Source organism: Petaurus breviceps, unplaced genomic scaffold (genome assembly GCF_028583685.1).
Source record: "Petaurus breviceps papuanus isolate PSGF00001 unplaced genomic scaffold, PetGlider_PUasm1.0 176, whole genome shotgun sequence".
Classification (NCBI taxonomy): domain Eukaryota; kingdom Metazoa; phylum Chordata; class Mammalia; order Diprotodontia; family Petauridae; genus Petaurus; species Petaurus breviceps.
The window spans coordinates 18,046,734-18,063,286 of record NW_027185771.1 but is presented as its reverse complement, the minus strand read 5'-3'; the positions used below and the strand labels follow the sequence as shown (position 1 = coordinate 18,063,286).

The window sequence follows — 16,553 nt, the reverse complement described above, 5'->3', positions numbered from 1 at the left end:
CCAGGCCTCTCTCTCTGCTCTGACACTCAAGGCTCCCAGGCCTCTCTGTCTGCTCTGACACTCAAGGCTCCAGGGCCTCTCTCTGCTCTGACACTCAAGGCTCCCGGGCCTCTCTTTGCTCTGACACTCAAGGCTCCCGGGCCTCTCTCTGCTCTGACACTCAAGGCTCCAGGGCCATTCTCTGCTCTGACACTCAAGGCTCCCAGACCTCTCTCTGCTCTGACACTCAAGGCTCCAGGGCCATTCTCTGCTCTGACACTTAAGGCTCCCAGGCCAGGGTCTCTATTCACCGCCCAGGGCCCCACGAGGCGGGCAAGCCCAGCCTGACTCCAGCCCAGGGGCTCGGAGGGCCTTAGGGGGTGGGGGGCAGGCCGGTGGGCAGGCCTCGGGCCCGCTCCCTCCCGTCAGACCGCCTCCCCGGGCCGACCCGAGCCCGGCGCTCTCCTGCGATGCCTGGCCTGGGCCTTGGTGGAGGCACCTGCCACCTCCTCCCTCCTGGCTCACCTCAGCTGCCGGTCGTACTTCTGCTCCTTGGGCAGCTTCCCCGCCTCCGGCTGCGCCATCGTCTGCCTGGGCCCCGACCCCACGCCCGCTGCACTCCCGCCCCTGAGGAGGGCTAGGCACCACCGCGCCGGTACACCAGGCTGCCCCGCCCCCCACCGCGCAGGCGCACTACGGCCCGTCCAGGTTATCCCCAGGCTACGCGCAGCCGCCCAGAGTGCCTTTGCGTCCCTACGCAGCCGCACTTTTCACGCCTTTTCACCCTGCAGCTTCCCGAATCTGCCAGCAGGGGACGCTAAAGGGCCGCGCACGCGCGAGGGTTTCCGAAGTGTAAGCCGGGGTACACAGGATCCGATCTCCGATTCCCCTTTGGAAGACCGCTGGCTTCATTTTCATTTCTCCACTCAAACGCTCTTCGGCCAGGGCCACTGCTGGCCAGGACAGCCCTGCCAGCTTGAACCAATACGGCTGGCTGGGGCGAAGCCTGAAAGTCTTTTTCCAGATAAATTTTAAAAACTGATGCCTAGATTAGACACGTGTGGCTCACAGCCCTGAGTCTGGAGCATCGTTACCTAGAGGGACCTCCTGCCTCCTGAAAGCTCCTTGGACCTCCTGGGTTAGAGTTGGAAGGGTTCTCCTAGACTACTAAATTCCACCCCCTCATTTTATACGTAAAAAAGCGAGACCCAGAAAATCCCCAAGATCACGGCATTTAAACCTGGAAAAAGCGACTTCAGAGCGCATCCAACCCTTCATTTGCTGTCTTGCCTAGGGAAGGACATTTATTCTTTTACACAAGTGGCAAGCCAGCAACAAGCATTTATTCCGTAATATTATTTTTTCCCAATTATACGTAAAGACAGTCATTAACATTCATTTCTGTAAAATTTTGAGTTCCAAATTTTTCTCCCTCTCTCCCCTACCTCCCCAAGACAGCAAGCAATCTGAAAGAGGTTATACATGTACAATCATGTTAAAGATATTTCCACATTAGTCATGTTGTGAAAGAAGAATCAGAACAAAAGAGGAAAAATACAAGAAAGAAAAGAACAAAAAACAATTGAAAATAGTATGCTTTGATCTGCATTCAGACTCCATAGTTCTTTCTCTGAATGTTATTAATCTTTTTCATCACAAGTCTTTTGGAATTGTCTTGGATCTTTGTGGTGCTGAGAAGAGCTTTATCATAGTTAATCATCACACAGTGTTACTGTTGTTCTGTACAATGTTTGCCTAGTTTGGCTCACTTCACTCCACATCAATTAATAGAAATCTTTCCAGGTTTTTTTGAAATCTACCTGCTCATCCTTTCTTAAAGCACAACAGTATTCTGTTACATTCATATAACACAACTTGCAAGAATCATTTATTAAACACCCTCTCCATTATCCTTTGGCTGGGTCCTGTAGGTATGTCTTTACTCTTTAGGACCTCAAATCTGGACCAGTGGGATGCTAATTTGCATCTGCTGGTGGCTTGCCCTCTTGACTTTTTAAAGTTCACAGAGCAATAGCTGCCATTCTCCTTCCCCTAAAATGAAAGGACAAATACCAAAGCAAAGAACCAAGACCTATATTCACTGACCACATATTGGCTTCAGATCAGGAAGACCCATAGCTATTCCCCATACAGTATTGTCCCTCTTCTCTTATTGGAACAAAGGCAACCAAAGAGAAAGAACAAGGTAAAGGGAACAAGTATTTATTATTATTATAAAACAAGCATTTGATATGTATCAAGAAATGTTTTAAGTGTAATACAATGATCTCATCTGATCCTCACAACAACCTTCCTAAGGTTGTACTGTTTTTATTCCCATTTTATAGTTGAAGAAAAGGAGGTAGACAGAGGCTAAGTGACTTGCCCAGGATCATGAAGCTAGTAAGTATCTGAAGTTAGATATTAACTCAGGTGTTCCTTACTCCAGACTGAGCATTCCACTCCCTCCTTCATTTAGCCCCTAAACTGATCTTCCCTAAAGTACAGGTATGATGATATCCCACCTCCTCCCCCATCATTCAATAAACATCAATGGCTCTCTATTGCCTATAGCACCAAATTTAAAACCCTCTATTTGGCTTTTAAATCCTTCACAACCTGTTCCCTTTTTACTTATCCAGCTTTGTGTTTTACTCCTTTCCACACACTGTGATTCAGGCTTTTTTGCTGTTCCTCACACAAGATGCCCCATTCCCCAATTCTAAGCCTTTTCAGTGGCTCTCCACCCCTTGCAACCCCATCCCTAGAATGCTCTCCCTCTTCTATTCCACCTCCTGGCATCTCTGGTTTCCTTCAAGTCTTAGGTAAATCCCATCTTCTACAGGTAGCCTGTCTCCTGAATGGTAGTGTCCTCCTTTGTTGATGTATGGAGGACTAGAACCTCTGGTATGAGGACTGCTGAGCCCTTTTCAGGGCTGCTCATCCTCCTTTGGTGTCCAGCTGGCACCCAACTCTCACCTGTGGCTCCAAGAAACGATAGTATACCCAGTGGCCACACCCCAGTAAACCATCTCAGCAGCGGCACTAAAGCAAGCTGAGGGTAACCAATAGCCCTCAAACCTGACAGTGAGTTAGGGGGATATCTACCACAAGCATGAGAAGACTTCCACATTGGAATAGATGGATGAGAACAATTTGTTCCAATGGCAGTGAAGGCAGCTGAAGGAGGGCTTAGAACTTGGTCAGACATTGAAGATGCCAAGGTACATCCCAGGTCATTGACATTCCTCTTGACTTATGTCCTGCCATTGGACCTTGAAGACTCTAGAAGAGAGAGTGAGACCAGACAATTTTGTGTCACTGCCTCACTTAAATCTAATTTACTTGCAAGTCAAGACATCACCAGTGATGTCACTGGTCCTCTTCAAAAATGAGCAATAAACAACAACAAAAAACTTAGCTGTTTCTATGTTGTCTTTACCATGAGACTGTGGACTTCCTGAAGGTAGGGTCTGGTTTTGCTTTCTTTGCATCCTTAACATTTGCTAACATCATTCTGTCTGGTGTGAATTTGGGGAGAACAGTGCTATGTAGAAATTGTGAATTCTGCCCTTTCTCCCTAGAGATTGAGGAAGTATAGAGGAGAGTATACTCCTAAGTTTGGGGGAGGGGGGGAGACAATTTTTTTTTCTATATCTTCAAAGTCAATAGTCCATCATAACAGCTAATTGATGGTAATTGGTTAAATGGAACTGGAGATATAATCACTAGAAGCTAACAGTGAGGGTAGGGGAAAATACAATGGAGTGGGGGCTTCTCTAACAAATGTCTAATCTCCTTGGAAAAGGGGTGGGGAGATGTGGCAATGAAAAGCAACATCAGTGAATATAGTCAGTCAAAATACTTTTAAATAAGCACCTACTATGTGCCAGTCATTGTGCCAAGTGTTGGAATATCGACTTGAATACATACCAATTTATAAAGTCTTAGGAAACAAAGTCATTCGAGATTTTGAGCAGTATCACACATAAAACAGCAAAAAAACATGGAGGTAACATCAAGTTGACTTAAAGCTTGATAAGAAATGAAACTAAGCAAAGAGACTCTGGAATTGTCTTTGACTATCCCTCATGCTGTGAATGCTCTCTCTTTTCCACTGCCACTACTGGTCTCCCTGACTTCCTTTAAGTTCCAACTAGGGGCAGCTAGGTGGTGCAGTGAAGAGAGCACCGACCCCTGGATCAGGAGGACCTGAGTTCAAATCCAGTCTCAGACAATTGACACACGTACTAAGTGCTTTTGACTTTGGGCAAGTCACTTAATCCCAACTGCTCTCCAAAAAGAAAAAAAAGTTCCAACTAAAGCCTACCTTCTAAAGGAAACCTTCCCCACTAACTCTTAATTATTTTCTACTTACCCCTTATATAGCTCTTTGTATATATTTGTTTGCTTGTTGTCTCTCCCATTAGACCATAAACAGGTCCCTGAGGGTAAGGACTCTTCCTTCTTTTTGTACCTGGCACATAGTAGGTACTTTATAAATGTTTACTGATTGTTTGCAGCAAATTTTCTGATAAAGGCCTCCTTTCTCAAATATATAGGGAAATAAGCCAAATCTATATAAATAAGAATCATTTACCAATTGATAAATGATCAAAGGATATGAACAGGCAGCTTTCAGAAGAAGAAATCAAAGCTATCAATAGTTACATGGAAAAAATACTCTCAATCACTATTGTTTGGAGAAATTTAAATTAAAACAACTCTGAGGTACCACTTTATACCTATAAGGTTGACTAACACAACAGAAGAAGAAAATGACAAATGCTGGAGGGGATGTGGAAACAGGGACACTAATATACTGTTGGTGGAGTTGCAAACTGGTCCAGCAATTCTGGAGAACAATTTGAAACTATGTCCAAAGGGCTATAAAAATTTTGCATACTCTTTGACCCAGCAATACTACTACTAGGTCTGTATATATATATATATATATATATATATATATATATATACTGTAGCTCTTTTTATAGTGACAAAGAACTGGGAACTGAGGGGATGTCCTTCAACTGGGAAATGGCTGAACAAATTGTGGTATAAGATTGTGATGGAGTACTATTGTGCTACAAGAAATGACAGAGGGGGGTGATTTCTGAAAAACCTGGAAAAACTTATATGAACTGATGCAAAGTGAAATGAGCAGAATTAGGAGAACATTGTACATGGTAACAGCAATATTGTAACAGTAATCAGTAGTGAAAAACTTAGCTACTTTAATCAATGCAATGATCTAAAACAATTCCAAGGGATCAATAGTGAAAAATGCTATCCATCTTCAGTACAAGAATTGATGAATTCTGAGTGCAAATGAAGCATACTCTTTTTAGCTTTATTTTCCTTTCTTTCTGTGTTTCTCTTCCTTCCTTCTTCCCTTCCTTCCTTCCTTCCTTCTTTCTTTCTTTCTTTCTTTCTTTCTTTCTTTCTTTCTTTCTTTCTTTCTTTCTTTCTTTCTTCCTTCCTTCCTTCCTTCCTTTTTCTTTCTTTCTTTCTTTCTTTCTTTCTTTCTTTCTGTCTTTCTTTCTGTCTTTCTTCCTTTCTTTTTGGCAACAGCTGACATAGAAATATGTTTTGCACAATTTCACATGTTTAAGTGATTTCATATTGTTTGCCTTATCAATGGGTGGGGGAGGGGTTAGAGGAAGTGAGAGAATTTGGAATTCAAAATTTTTTAAAACAAATGTAAAAAAAATAAAGAAATAAAGCTTTTAAAAGTTTATCAATTGTTTGATTTCCTGAGGCATTTAGGGGTAAAACTGGCAGGAGAACAATAAGCAGAAAAATGGGAAAGAACTATAAAAAGTTTTATAAATAACTCATTTTGCCTTCAGTTACAGTAACACTGCCGCATTTGGCTTTAACGTCTTAGTCTCAGATATGTTACATGAGGAAGTGGAAATAGTGCTAAAAATATGGGGAAAGCAGCTGAACTAAACCAAGATTATACAGAGAAAAGATTTGTGCCAGAAACATCATGATTTTGATGGCCTATAGGGATCACAGGGAAGATACCAAAGGCTTGGGGGAGAAAAAAACCTCAGACCTTGTATTCCCTTCCAAAAGTCAAACAAAATAATTCAATTAAATAAACATTCATTAAGCACCTACTGTATGCCAAGAATGCTTTAAGTACAGGTGATACAAAGACAAAAATGAAAATAGTCATTGCCCTCAGCAGGCTTACAGCCTACTACAGTCATCCTTGACTCTTGTAGTTTCCAACCTTTACAATATATCTTGTATAAGTGAATCCCCTTCTCTCCCCCAACAGAGCCACTACTATCCAGGTACAGGCCTTCATCTCCTTACACCTGGAATATTGCAATAGCTTATGGATTGATCTCCCAAACTCAAGTTTCACCCCACTCCAGAACTTCTGTTACTCAGTTGTCAAACTCAAAGCCCTAAAAGTGCAAATCTATATTCTAGTCTATCAACTCAAGTAGTTCCCTGTGATCTCCAAGACCAAATATAAAATCCTCTGATTTTTAAAGCCCTTCACAACTTGACCCTTCTCTACCTCTCCAGTCTTTTTGCATTTTAGTCCCCTCCACAAAATCCTCAATCCAGTGACACTGGCCTCTTTGCTGTTCCTCCCACATAACATTCCATCTTCTGACTTCCAGTATCTGCTGTGGCTGTCTCCCGTGTTTGGAATGCTCTCCCTCCTCATCTCTGTCTCCTGGCTTCCTTCAAGTCCCAGCTGAAACACCACCTTCTGCAGGAAGCCTCTCTTGATTCCCCTCAATGCTAGTGACTCTGTTAATTATTTCAGTTTATCCTGTATAGAACTTGTTTGTCCATTGTTTTTTGCATGTAGTCTCCCCCATTAGACTGTGAGCTCTGTGAGAGCAAGGAGTGACAGCCTTTCATCTTTCTGCATATTCCCAGAGCTTAGTGCAGTGTCTGGTAGGTCCATAAATGTTTATTGGCTGACTTACTGACAAAATCCAGATAAGGATTCAGGAAAAAGTAACCAATGAGGGAAGACATGGAATCAAGTAGGGGCAGTTTGTCGTCCTTTGTTTTACTGGGAGGTTAAAATTTACAATCTGATTGTATATGAAAAGTTGTTATTTGGGTTTTTTTTTTTAAGCACTAATTGCATTTGGGAGAGGCCTATAAAGTTTGGGACCCAGCACAGTTGTCTCTATTTCATCTACTCTCAGGGTAGTTCTTTGTATATCTTTGTGCATCTGAGCCTTTCCTGTGAAAGGTGGTTGAGATAATGGTTAGTCTTGCCAAACTTTTTTTCTCCTCATTTAAAAAATGCTTTGTTGTTAGGAATTAGTCCCTGGGGAGGAGAGGGGAGAGAAATAAATTTGGAAATTAAGATGATGGGGAAAAAAACGGTATCAACAAACATTTTTTAAATTTGTGCACGTTGAAATCAATAATTTATTAAGCACCTACTCTGAAAGTCACTGTGCTAAGTTCTGGAGATTCAATGACAAGAACAGAACAGAAGCTGTCTTCCAAGAGCTTGCATTAAATTTGGGGGTGGGGTGGGAGTTAGCTCTCTCCTGCAGACAGTTGGGACTACCTTTGATGACCCCTCTCAGTTCTTGGGTTTTGGAATCCTATTAAAGAGAAGGGAAGAAAACGCTCTTTCTCATGAGAAGAATGGGTTCTGTCATTGTCTTTCAATTAAAAATACTGAGGATTTAAAAAAAAAAATAGGCCTAATAGAAAAATAGCAGCTCCAACTACAGACCAACAAAGGTAGGTAGGGTGAATAGAGAAACTACCTTCCCTGGCAGATACTTCTAACTAAATAGTTAGTACCTGCAGGCTTACATCTTTCAAACTAAAATTTTGTTCTAGGGCTTAGGTCTTTCTGTCAGAGATCTCATTGTACCTTTAGGTATGCATTCAATATGCTTTCTGGTTTTAGCCTCTGAAGCCTAGAGCAGTAGTCTCTAACTCAAAAAGAGGGCCACTAAACCACATATAAGTATCTCTGTGGGAGCATATTGACTTAGAAAACCACATGTTACTATTATCTATCCTTTGTTATAATTTTATTTATTTTGCTAAATATTTCTTAATTATATTTTAATTTGACTCAGGCCACACTCAGGAGTTTTGTGGGCCCAGTGTTTGATGACTCAAGCCTAGACTAAATCAAGTCATTGTCCATGAAGGGACCAATTTTCCCCAAAATTTCCAAGGCTCTTCAAGTCCAGGGTTCCCAATTTCTCAATTCCAAAACACCTTCTGCTCTCCTATGAAGAGGGAGTGGGGAGGGAGGGGAAGAAAAGATACTTGAAATCAAACCCCAGAGAACAGGGTGAAATCTTTTCAACCAGCCTGGTCATATTTCTGACTTTCATATGCGTACAATCCAGTAAAGTCTTTCAAATTTCCCCCCCTCCCCCTTTAGTAATGTAGGATTAAATTTTTTAGTTTCTAATGTCCATCTACCTCTGATTTATTTACATTTTTGCATGTAGTATCCTCCATTAGACTGTGAGTTTTACCATTGGTTAAAAGCCCAGTTTATAAACCCAAATTAGCCCAGTATCTTTTGAAATCAAAATGTAGAATCACAGAACTGAAAAAAAAAATCAAAGGTCATCTGATCCAACCTACTAACACAATGCAGGAATTACTGGTAGTAAAGATTGAACTATACAGGCCCTTCTAGGGAGTATGCATTCAAAGTTCCACTGGAAATTTCCAGAGACATGATGATGAATTTTCTGACTGCTTTTCATGGTAACTCAGTGTTGAAAAATGTGAGTGCTTTGAAGTGATAAATAGATCCCCTCATTGGCTTCTGAGTTGGAGGGGCCAATGACTTGGTGTTCATTTTAAATGGAGACACAACTTCCAGCTTGGCCTCTCTGGCTTTAGCTCTCCCATGAGGCAAGTAGCGTGCTCTTTTTTAAAAATTTAATTTAATTTTCTGTTCCAAATTATCTTGCTATTCTTTCCTCTCACCTATTGAGAAGGCAAGAAAAAAACAGAACCAATTACAAATAAATATAGTCATGCAAAACAAAGTTTTGCACTAACCACTTCTAAAAAAAGTATAAGAAAACGTGCTTTAATTTGCACTCTGAGTGTACCAGCTCTCAATCTGGAGGTGGTTTCATCATGAGTCATTTGAGATTGTGGTTGGTCATTATGTTGATCCAAGTTCCTAAGTCTTTCACAGTTGATTATCTTTACACTATTGCTGTATAAATTGTTCTCTTTACTTGACATTGATTCATAGGTCTTCCCAGGTTTTTCTGAAACCATATCCTTCATCATTTCTTATGGTACAATAGTATTCTATTATATTCATATGCCATAACTGATTCAGCCATTCTCCAATTGATGGTTATCTCCTGAGTTTATAATTTGTTGCTACCACAAAAAGCATTGCTCTAAATATTTTTGTACATATGGGTCCTTTTCTTCTGTCTTTGATCTCTTTGAGGTATAGAACTAGTAGCAGAATTTAGGGGTCAAAGGGTATATACAATTTAATAACATTTTGAGGCAAAGTTTTTTATTGCTTTTCCAAATGGCTGGACCAATTCATAGCTCTACTGACAGGGGTACATTAATGTACCTGTTTTCCCACAACCTTGCCAGCATTTGTCATTTTCCTTTTTTGTCATCTTAGCTGATGTGAGGGGTGTAAGGTAATAATTCAAAGTTGTTTTAATTTGCATTCCCTTAATTATTAGTGATTTAGAACATTTTTCCACATGACTATTGATAGCTTGTATTGCTTCTCTAAAACTTGCCTATTTATATTCTTTAACCATGTTGGGAGAATGGCTCTTATTCTTATAAATTTGATTCAATTCTCTACATATTTGAGAAATAAATCTTTATCAAAGAAACTTGCCATAATTTTTTCCAACTCAGGTTTCTGCTTTCCTTTTAATCCTGGTTACTTATGTTTTGTTCATACAAAACCTTTTTAATTTGATGTAATTAAAATTATCCATTTTACTTCTTGTGATCCTCTCTATCTCTTCTTTGGTCATAAATTCTTCCCTTATTTGTAGACCTGACAGGTTCATTTTCCCATGCTCTCCTAATTTGCTTATGATATCATCCTTTATGTCTAAATAATGAACCTATTTTGAGCTTCTTTTGGTATAAAGTGTGATAGTGAGATGTTGGTCTATGCCTAGTTTCTGCCAGACTACATTCCAATCTTCCCAAGAATTTTTGTCAAATAGTGAGTTCTTGACTCAATAGCAGGGATCTTTCAGTTTATGAAACATTAGATTACCGTGTTCATTTGATTCTGTATATTGTGTACCTAATCTTTTCCACTGATCAACCTCTCTATTTCTTACCCAATACCAAATACATTGTTTTGATGATTACAGCTTTGTAGTATAGTTTGAGATGGTACCGCCAGGCTCCCTTACTTTCCTTTTTTTTCCCTCACTGATTCCCTTGATATTTTTCACCTTTTGTTCCTCCAGATGAATTTTATTATGAATTTTTCTAGCTCTACAATGTAACTCTTTGATATTTTGATTACTATGGCACTGAATAAGTAAATTAATTTAGATAATATTGTCATTTTTACTACGTTGATACTTCTCCAGTTATTTAGATTCGTCTTTATGTGAAGAGTGTTTTGTTATTATGTTTATATGGTTTATGGGTGTCTCTTGGCACATAGACTCTCAAGTATTTTATACTGTCTACAGTTATTTTAAATGGAGTTTCCCATTCTATCTCTTTCTACTGGGGTGATATACAACCATGCTGATGATTTGTGTCAGTCCATTTTATATCTTGCAACTTTGCTGAAGTTGTTCATTGATTTGATTAGTTTTTTCATTGATTCTTGGGTTCTCTAAGCAAACTGTCATATCTTCTGCCAAAAATGAGTTTTGTTTCCTCATTGCCTATGCTAATAACTTCAATTTCTTATTTTTTTGTCTTGTTGCTATAGCTAGCATTTCTAGCACACTATTGAATAGTAATGGTGATAATGGACATCCTTGCTTCACTTATGATCTTGTTGGAAAGGCTTCTGACCTTATGTATGAATTGAATTAGGTGACTTTACACTTGAATCCCTGGATGACTTTCCTGCTTCTTATTCTTTTCCTGCAGAGATGATTGAACATCAACCTAGAGAGGAATATGTCTAGACTTGGAAACAACATCATGCATCTAAGAGGTATAGAGGTCTTGGGTGCAATTAATGGAATTGGCTGGTGGCAGAGGAAGCTTTTACAACTGAAGAGAATGGCCATGGCCAAGAGGATTGGCCCAAGCCTGACCATTTTAGCAGAAGATATACCAGGAATTATTTGTACAGTATAGAGCAAAGGTATAATTGGAAATGTTTAATCAATGGCCCTATTCCACAAACTGCTTTATGGTCCAATGAAGCTAAGTATCCCAGCAGATTATAACACAAGTTATAAGTTAAGTTGCTGAGTCTTGTTTTAAGTTTATTTTTGTCAAAATTGAGTATTTTGTGGTTAGCATTCCTTTATTGTATAAAAATTAATAGCTGTTCTTTATTTGATTCATATAATACATTGAGTACCTTTTTAACTCCCCATCTTGGAGAAACCCTAGACATGACCCTAAACCTAAAATTTAAATAATTTTTCCCAAGGGTGCTGGTATAAGAATTTTATAAGTTGAAGAATATGAGAAAAGGGAACTTAGTGCCATTCTCCTACTCTTCTCCTCTAATTAGGTGTGAGAATTCCATGGGGTTGAACCAAACCTGGTCTAATTACATATCTGAGTCCAGGTTAGAGGATCCCTTTAATGGAGAAAGAAGTAATATAGTACCCTAACTCTGTGTGTCCAGCAAAAATTCTTCAAAATTAACAACCTTCAATCCATCCCCAGATATTAATTCATAATGTGCTTGAAGATTTCCAGTCATCAAGAATTTAACCTCTTCTGAGGCAACCCATTCCATTTTCAGACACTCCTAATGGTGAGGAACCTCATTCAATCCAACAAGCATTCATTAAGTGCTTACTTACAAAGTTCAGCCTTATATTGAGCTGAAGTCTGCATCCCCTAAAGTCTGACCAGTGCTCCTAATGCTGCCCTCAGGGACCAGGCAGAACCAATCTTATCCCTCTTCCATATGACACTTTTCAGGTACCAGATGAGATGTCTCCTTCTAATGATCCTTTTCTCAAGGCTAAACATCCACATTCCTTCAACTTATTTTCATTTGGCTTGGTCCACCATCTCTTGCCATCCTACTGGCCTTCTAGACACACTCCAATTTGTCAAGAAAATGGACATAACACTATCATTGGGTCTGATCAAAGCAAAGGACAATGGGACAGTGACTTTTGTCCTCCACTGTCTTCTATTAATGTAATCTAAGAGCCTATCAACTTTTTGGTCTGCCATCTCCTAATACGGGCTCATATTAGCATTCACTAAATATTGTGGAAAAAAAAAAAGATTAATCTGCAGATCTAGTACCTCCATTAAAGGTTCGAAGGGTAAGATGGCTAGAACCTAAAATTGTATTATTTCTTCCTCTCAGTGAATCTTGTTGGTTCTCAGATTATGCCAGGGAGACTTTTTTTTCCTTCAGCCATGATGACAGATTGTTTCTGAACTATCACTACTGTCAAACATTTATTTGTACCTACTGTATATAAAAATTTATAGTACTTGCAGTGTACCTTTATAAATCTTTATGAATCTTCCTTGGCCATTCCTAATTTTAGCTCAGTGAAAGAAGATGATGGGAAAACAAGATCTCAGATTTTCACAGGGCTTGAGTTTTTATGGTGCTATAGTTCTTTTTCAAATTGGAGTCTCTGAAAGAAAAGAAGATAATAAAAGCTACTCTCTAGATATGGGCATGTCATGAGCTGTGTGACACTGTAATATTTCATACTTAGGGACTTCAATATACATGTCAATGTCCCTCTTAGCACATTTTTCCTCTCAGATCATCAACCTCCTAAATTTCCATGACCTCCAGATTCACCTACATATATGATTCATACCATAAATGATGAGATCATCATTCATAACTGTTGTACCTCCATTATTCAGAAGCCAAAATTCCCTCCAATCATGATATTTTATTCTTTGATCTCTTCCTCTTTCACACTCTTTCTAAATCTATTTTTTGTTCCTACTTCTGTGACCTTCAGTCCCTTTACTCCTTCCTGTCTCTCTGGGAAACACTTCCTTCTCTTATTCATGAGAACAAACCCCAAAATCTAAAATAGATTTTTAAAATATTTTATTTTTCCAATTACATGTAAAAATATTTTGAATCTATTTTTTCAAAATTTTGAATTCCAAGTCCTCTCTCTTCCTCTCTCTACTCCCCCCTCATTGAGAAGGTAAGCAGTATTATATAGGTTATACATGTATAATCATGCAAAACATATGAAATGGTTTTAGAAAGAAAGTTATTTGATCATTTGGTAGAGGAGAAAAGCTTAAAGAAGGCTCCTTCCTCAGTCTCTGGGAGGTTTACATCATATAAGGTTTCAGAGAAGAGTTCCATATGAACTGAACCCCAAGTAGCAGTTAAGCTATTTTGTAGAGAGGACAGTTCCTAAGCAAGGTCCATTGAGCTATATATCGGAGAAACAAAAACACATATAGCATTGAATGGACCCAAGATCTGAGTGAGATCCAAGCTTTCTCTGTAGCCTTCTGGTTTCCCTGAGAGCATCTCTGAGGTCAGTCAATTTCTAACTACATCAAGCTAGGTTCAAAAAATATTAATGAATAAGATTTTCTGAACAATATAATAAAAGATTTCCCTACAGTCCCTTCTTTGGGGATTATTAAAGTCCAATATTCTCATAAACAGAGAGCATAATACCAGAAGCAGAGAAATAGGTTGTGGTGTCAAAGGGAGTTTATTAAAATAACCCAACTCAGTGGTATTCTCCTCACTACCTGTCTCATCTAGAACTTGACAGAATTTCTTTAAGTGGCCAATCTGGTAACAAAGTTTTCCCAAGGTCTCCTTGTCAGAAGTATTGATTTGAACAAGTCTCAGGGGCCATAAGTCAATGGATTTAAACTTACACCAGAAAACAAGTACATTGTGGCCAGGAATAACACAAAGATCATAATCCCATCCTTACTTCAATGTCATAAAAGTCAAACAAAGTTAGTTAAGCAAAGTTATAGTCTCGGACACCCAGCCAGTTTAAGGAGACTTCCTTAAACAGGTGCTGTAGATAACAGCCCAGTTACAGATTAAATGACATTTAGAGGGTTCATGATAAATTGATCCAGAGGGGAAATTTACGTATCACTAAAGTAACCAAGAAGACTCAGCATCAGGGGAAATGGGGTAGCTGACAACTAATTAAATCACTTTAGAAAGCTCAAACTTCCCTTTGGCTTCTACTTGAGGAATGTCAAACAGCTGAACTTATTAATATTTAAATCATGTCTTGGTCCTTCTAGCAGAGCTGCTTCTCTGGTTCCAAGTCATTTGCAGAGATTCCCTAGGTAATACTGCTAAAAATCTGCAATTAACAAGATGCAATACAATTCAGTCCAGTCCTGTCTGACTCTTTATGACCCCATTTGGGGTTTTCTTGGCAAAGATCCTGGAGTGGTTTGCCATTTCCTTCTCCAGCTCATTTTACAGATGAAGAAACTGAGGCAAATATGGTTAAATGACTTGCCCATGGTCACATAGCTAGTAAGTGTCTGGGGCTGGATTTGAACTCGCGAAGATGAGTCTTCCTGACCCCAGAACTGGTGTTCTATGTGCACTATGGCGCCACCTAGCTTCTGGGAATCAGTAAAAGACTTGAAGGAGGCAGCACTTCAGCTGAGCTTTGAAAGGAAATAGAGGTTACAAGAGGTAGAGGAGAGGGAGAAAGGATTCTAGGAATGAGTGTTGTTGTTCAGTTGTTTTTCAGTTCTGTCTGTGACCCCCATTTGTGGTTTTCTTTGCAGAGATACTGAAGTGGTTTGCCATTTCCTTCTCTAGCTCATTTTATAGATAAGGAAATTGAGACAAACAGGGTGAAGTGACTTGTCCAGGATCACACAGTTTCTGAGAATTTGGTTTTCCAGAAACTAGTTCATGTAGTGAAAAACAGCTTAAGTATTATAAAACTAACTTTATTAAAAACAGAGCGATGGGGGTGGCTAGGTGGCGAAGTGAATAGAACACTAGCCCTGGAGTCAGGAGGACCTGAGTTTAAATCCAGCCACCTACACTTAACACAAAACTACCCATGTGACCTTGGGCAAGTCACTTAACCCCAATTGCTCTGCCTTCCCCCCTGCAAAAAAATAAAAAATAAACCACACACACAGAAAAATCCCAGAGCTACAGGAACATCAACTTAGCAACCTATAATTCACCTGAAAGTTCAGAGAATTTCCTTTTTTACACACCACCTTTTCTTTCCATCTTTACTTGTACCCTGTTCCTGATATGGACAATGCCAGGTGAAGGAAGAATCTTAAATGAATCCATGAGGGTCCTTCTGTCTCTTAATATTATCAGAAACTTCAAAGGAAAAATATGATTTAAAACTTTATTTTCAATTGTTAAAAAAATTTATACATCAAAATCTTAATCCAAGTTTGAGAATTTATTGTTAAAATACACTTAAGGCCTTTACATCCCATGAGAAACATTTGAAAGTCAATCATATACTAGTTTTTAGAGAAAATAATCTAATCTTGCTTTCTCAAAGTGAAGTTTACTGATCCATTAAAATGTAAAACTTTTACATCTTTGTCCTATCACACCCCTCCCCCTTTTTGAGGATATCTTCATATTATCCTAAAAGATACTTTAAAGACCTAATCTTATATATGAATATACACTTATTAGCAAGGGAATGGAGAGCTTAAGAACTCATGTATCTAGTTGCTTAGGAGAGGAACTTAATCACAAATTCAGATTAAAAACATTAAGATCTTTCAAACTTGCATCCTATGATAGTAATTCAGAAATGTTTTAGGATTAAGCTATTAACTTATAGATTTGGTAGTGCAGAAACAAAAACTACCTGCCAGGATCATAGAAATTCTCTATGAAAGGCAAAAGGAGAGACATAGTTATAGCAATATTTCAAGACTGTTCCTTCAAGGACACACATTTTGACATAAGCATTTGACATAAACATAACAGAGGAAAAACTCCCTTAGCTTTGTTTGATCCCAGATAAAAGTCACAGTTCATAGATAAGTAATGCAACAAAGTTGAATTATTCACAGTATATCACAACCAGACTCAGAATTAACTGGTTGGAAAAATTTCCTATTCAGAAAGGAAATAGCAGAGTGGGAAACTGAGTCAAGAGTCCTCAACCCCCACCTTCCTCTATGCAGGATCATCCCCTCAACTTTTCTAAATATAGACATTCACCTATAGCAGTTCTCAGATTGTCCTCCCTTTGAGTAGTTCACAGAACTTCCCTTCAGTGGACTTACTGACTTAATGACAATTCATACAATCCCATGTCTGAAATAAAAACTCAGGATAATATCAAATTATGATCCCAAAAGATTTTACCTCAAATAGCAAAAGTTCATTAATCATAGTTTAGGGTTGGTAATTATTGTTTTTTTTCATGTTGTAATAACTGTTAACA

The 16,553-nt window shown here is 39.0% G+C and overlaps 1 protein-coding gene across 1 annotated transcript in view; it reads right to left on the bottom strand.

The window, feature by feature from the left end:
* Positions 1–683, bottom strand: part of NAE1 (NEDD8 activating enzyme E1 subunit 1) — a 51,527-nt gene extending 50,844 nt beyond the window's left edge. The window contains exon 1 of the mRNA XM_069085823.1: positions 505–683. Within this exon, the coding sequence (XP_068941924.1) occupies positions 505–563 (59 nt within the window). The 5' untranslated portion in view covers positions 564–683. The remainder of the gene's footprint in view (positions 1–504) is intronic.
* Between the last annotated feature and the right edge of the window lie 15,870 nt (positions 684–16,553).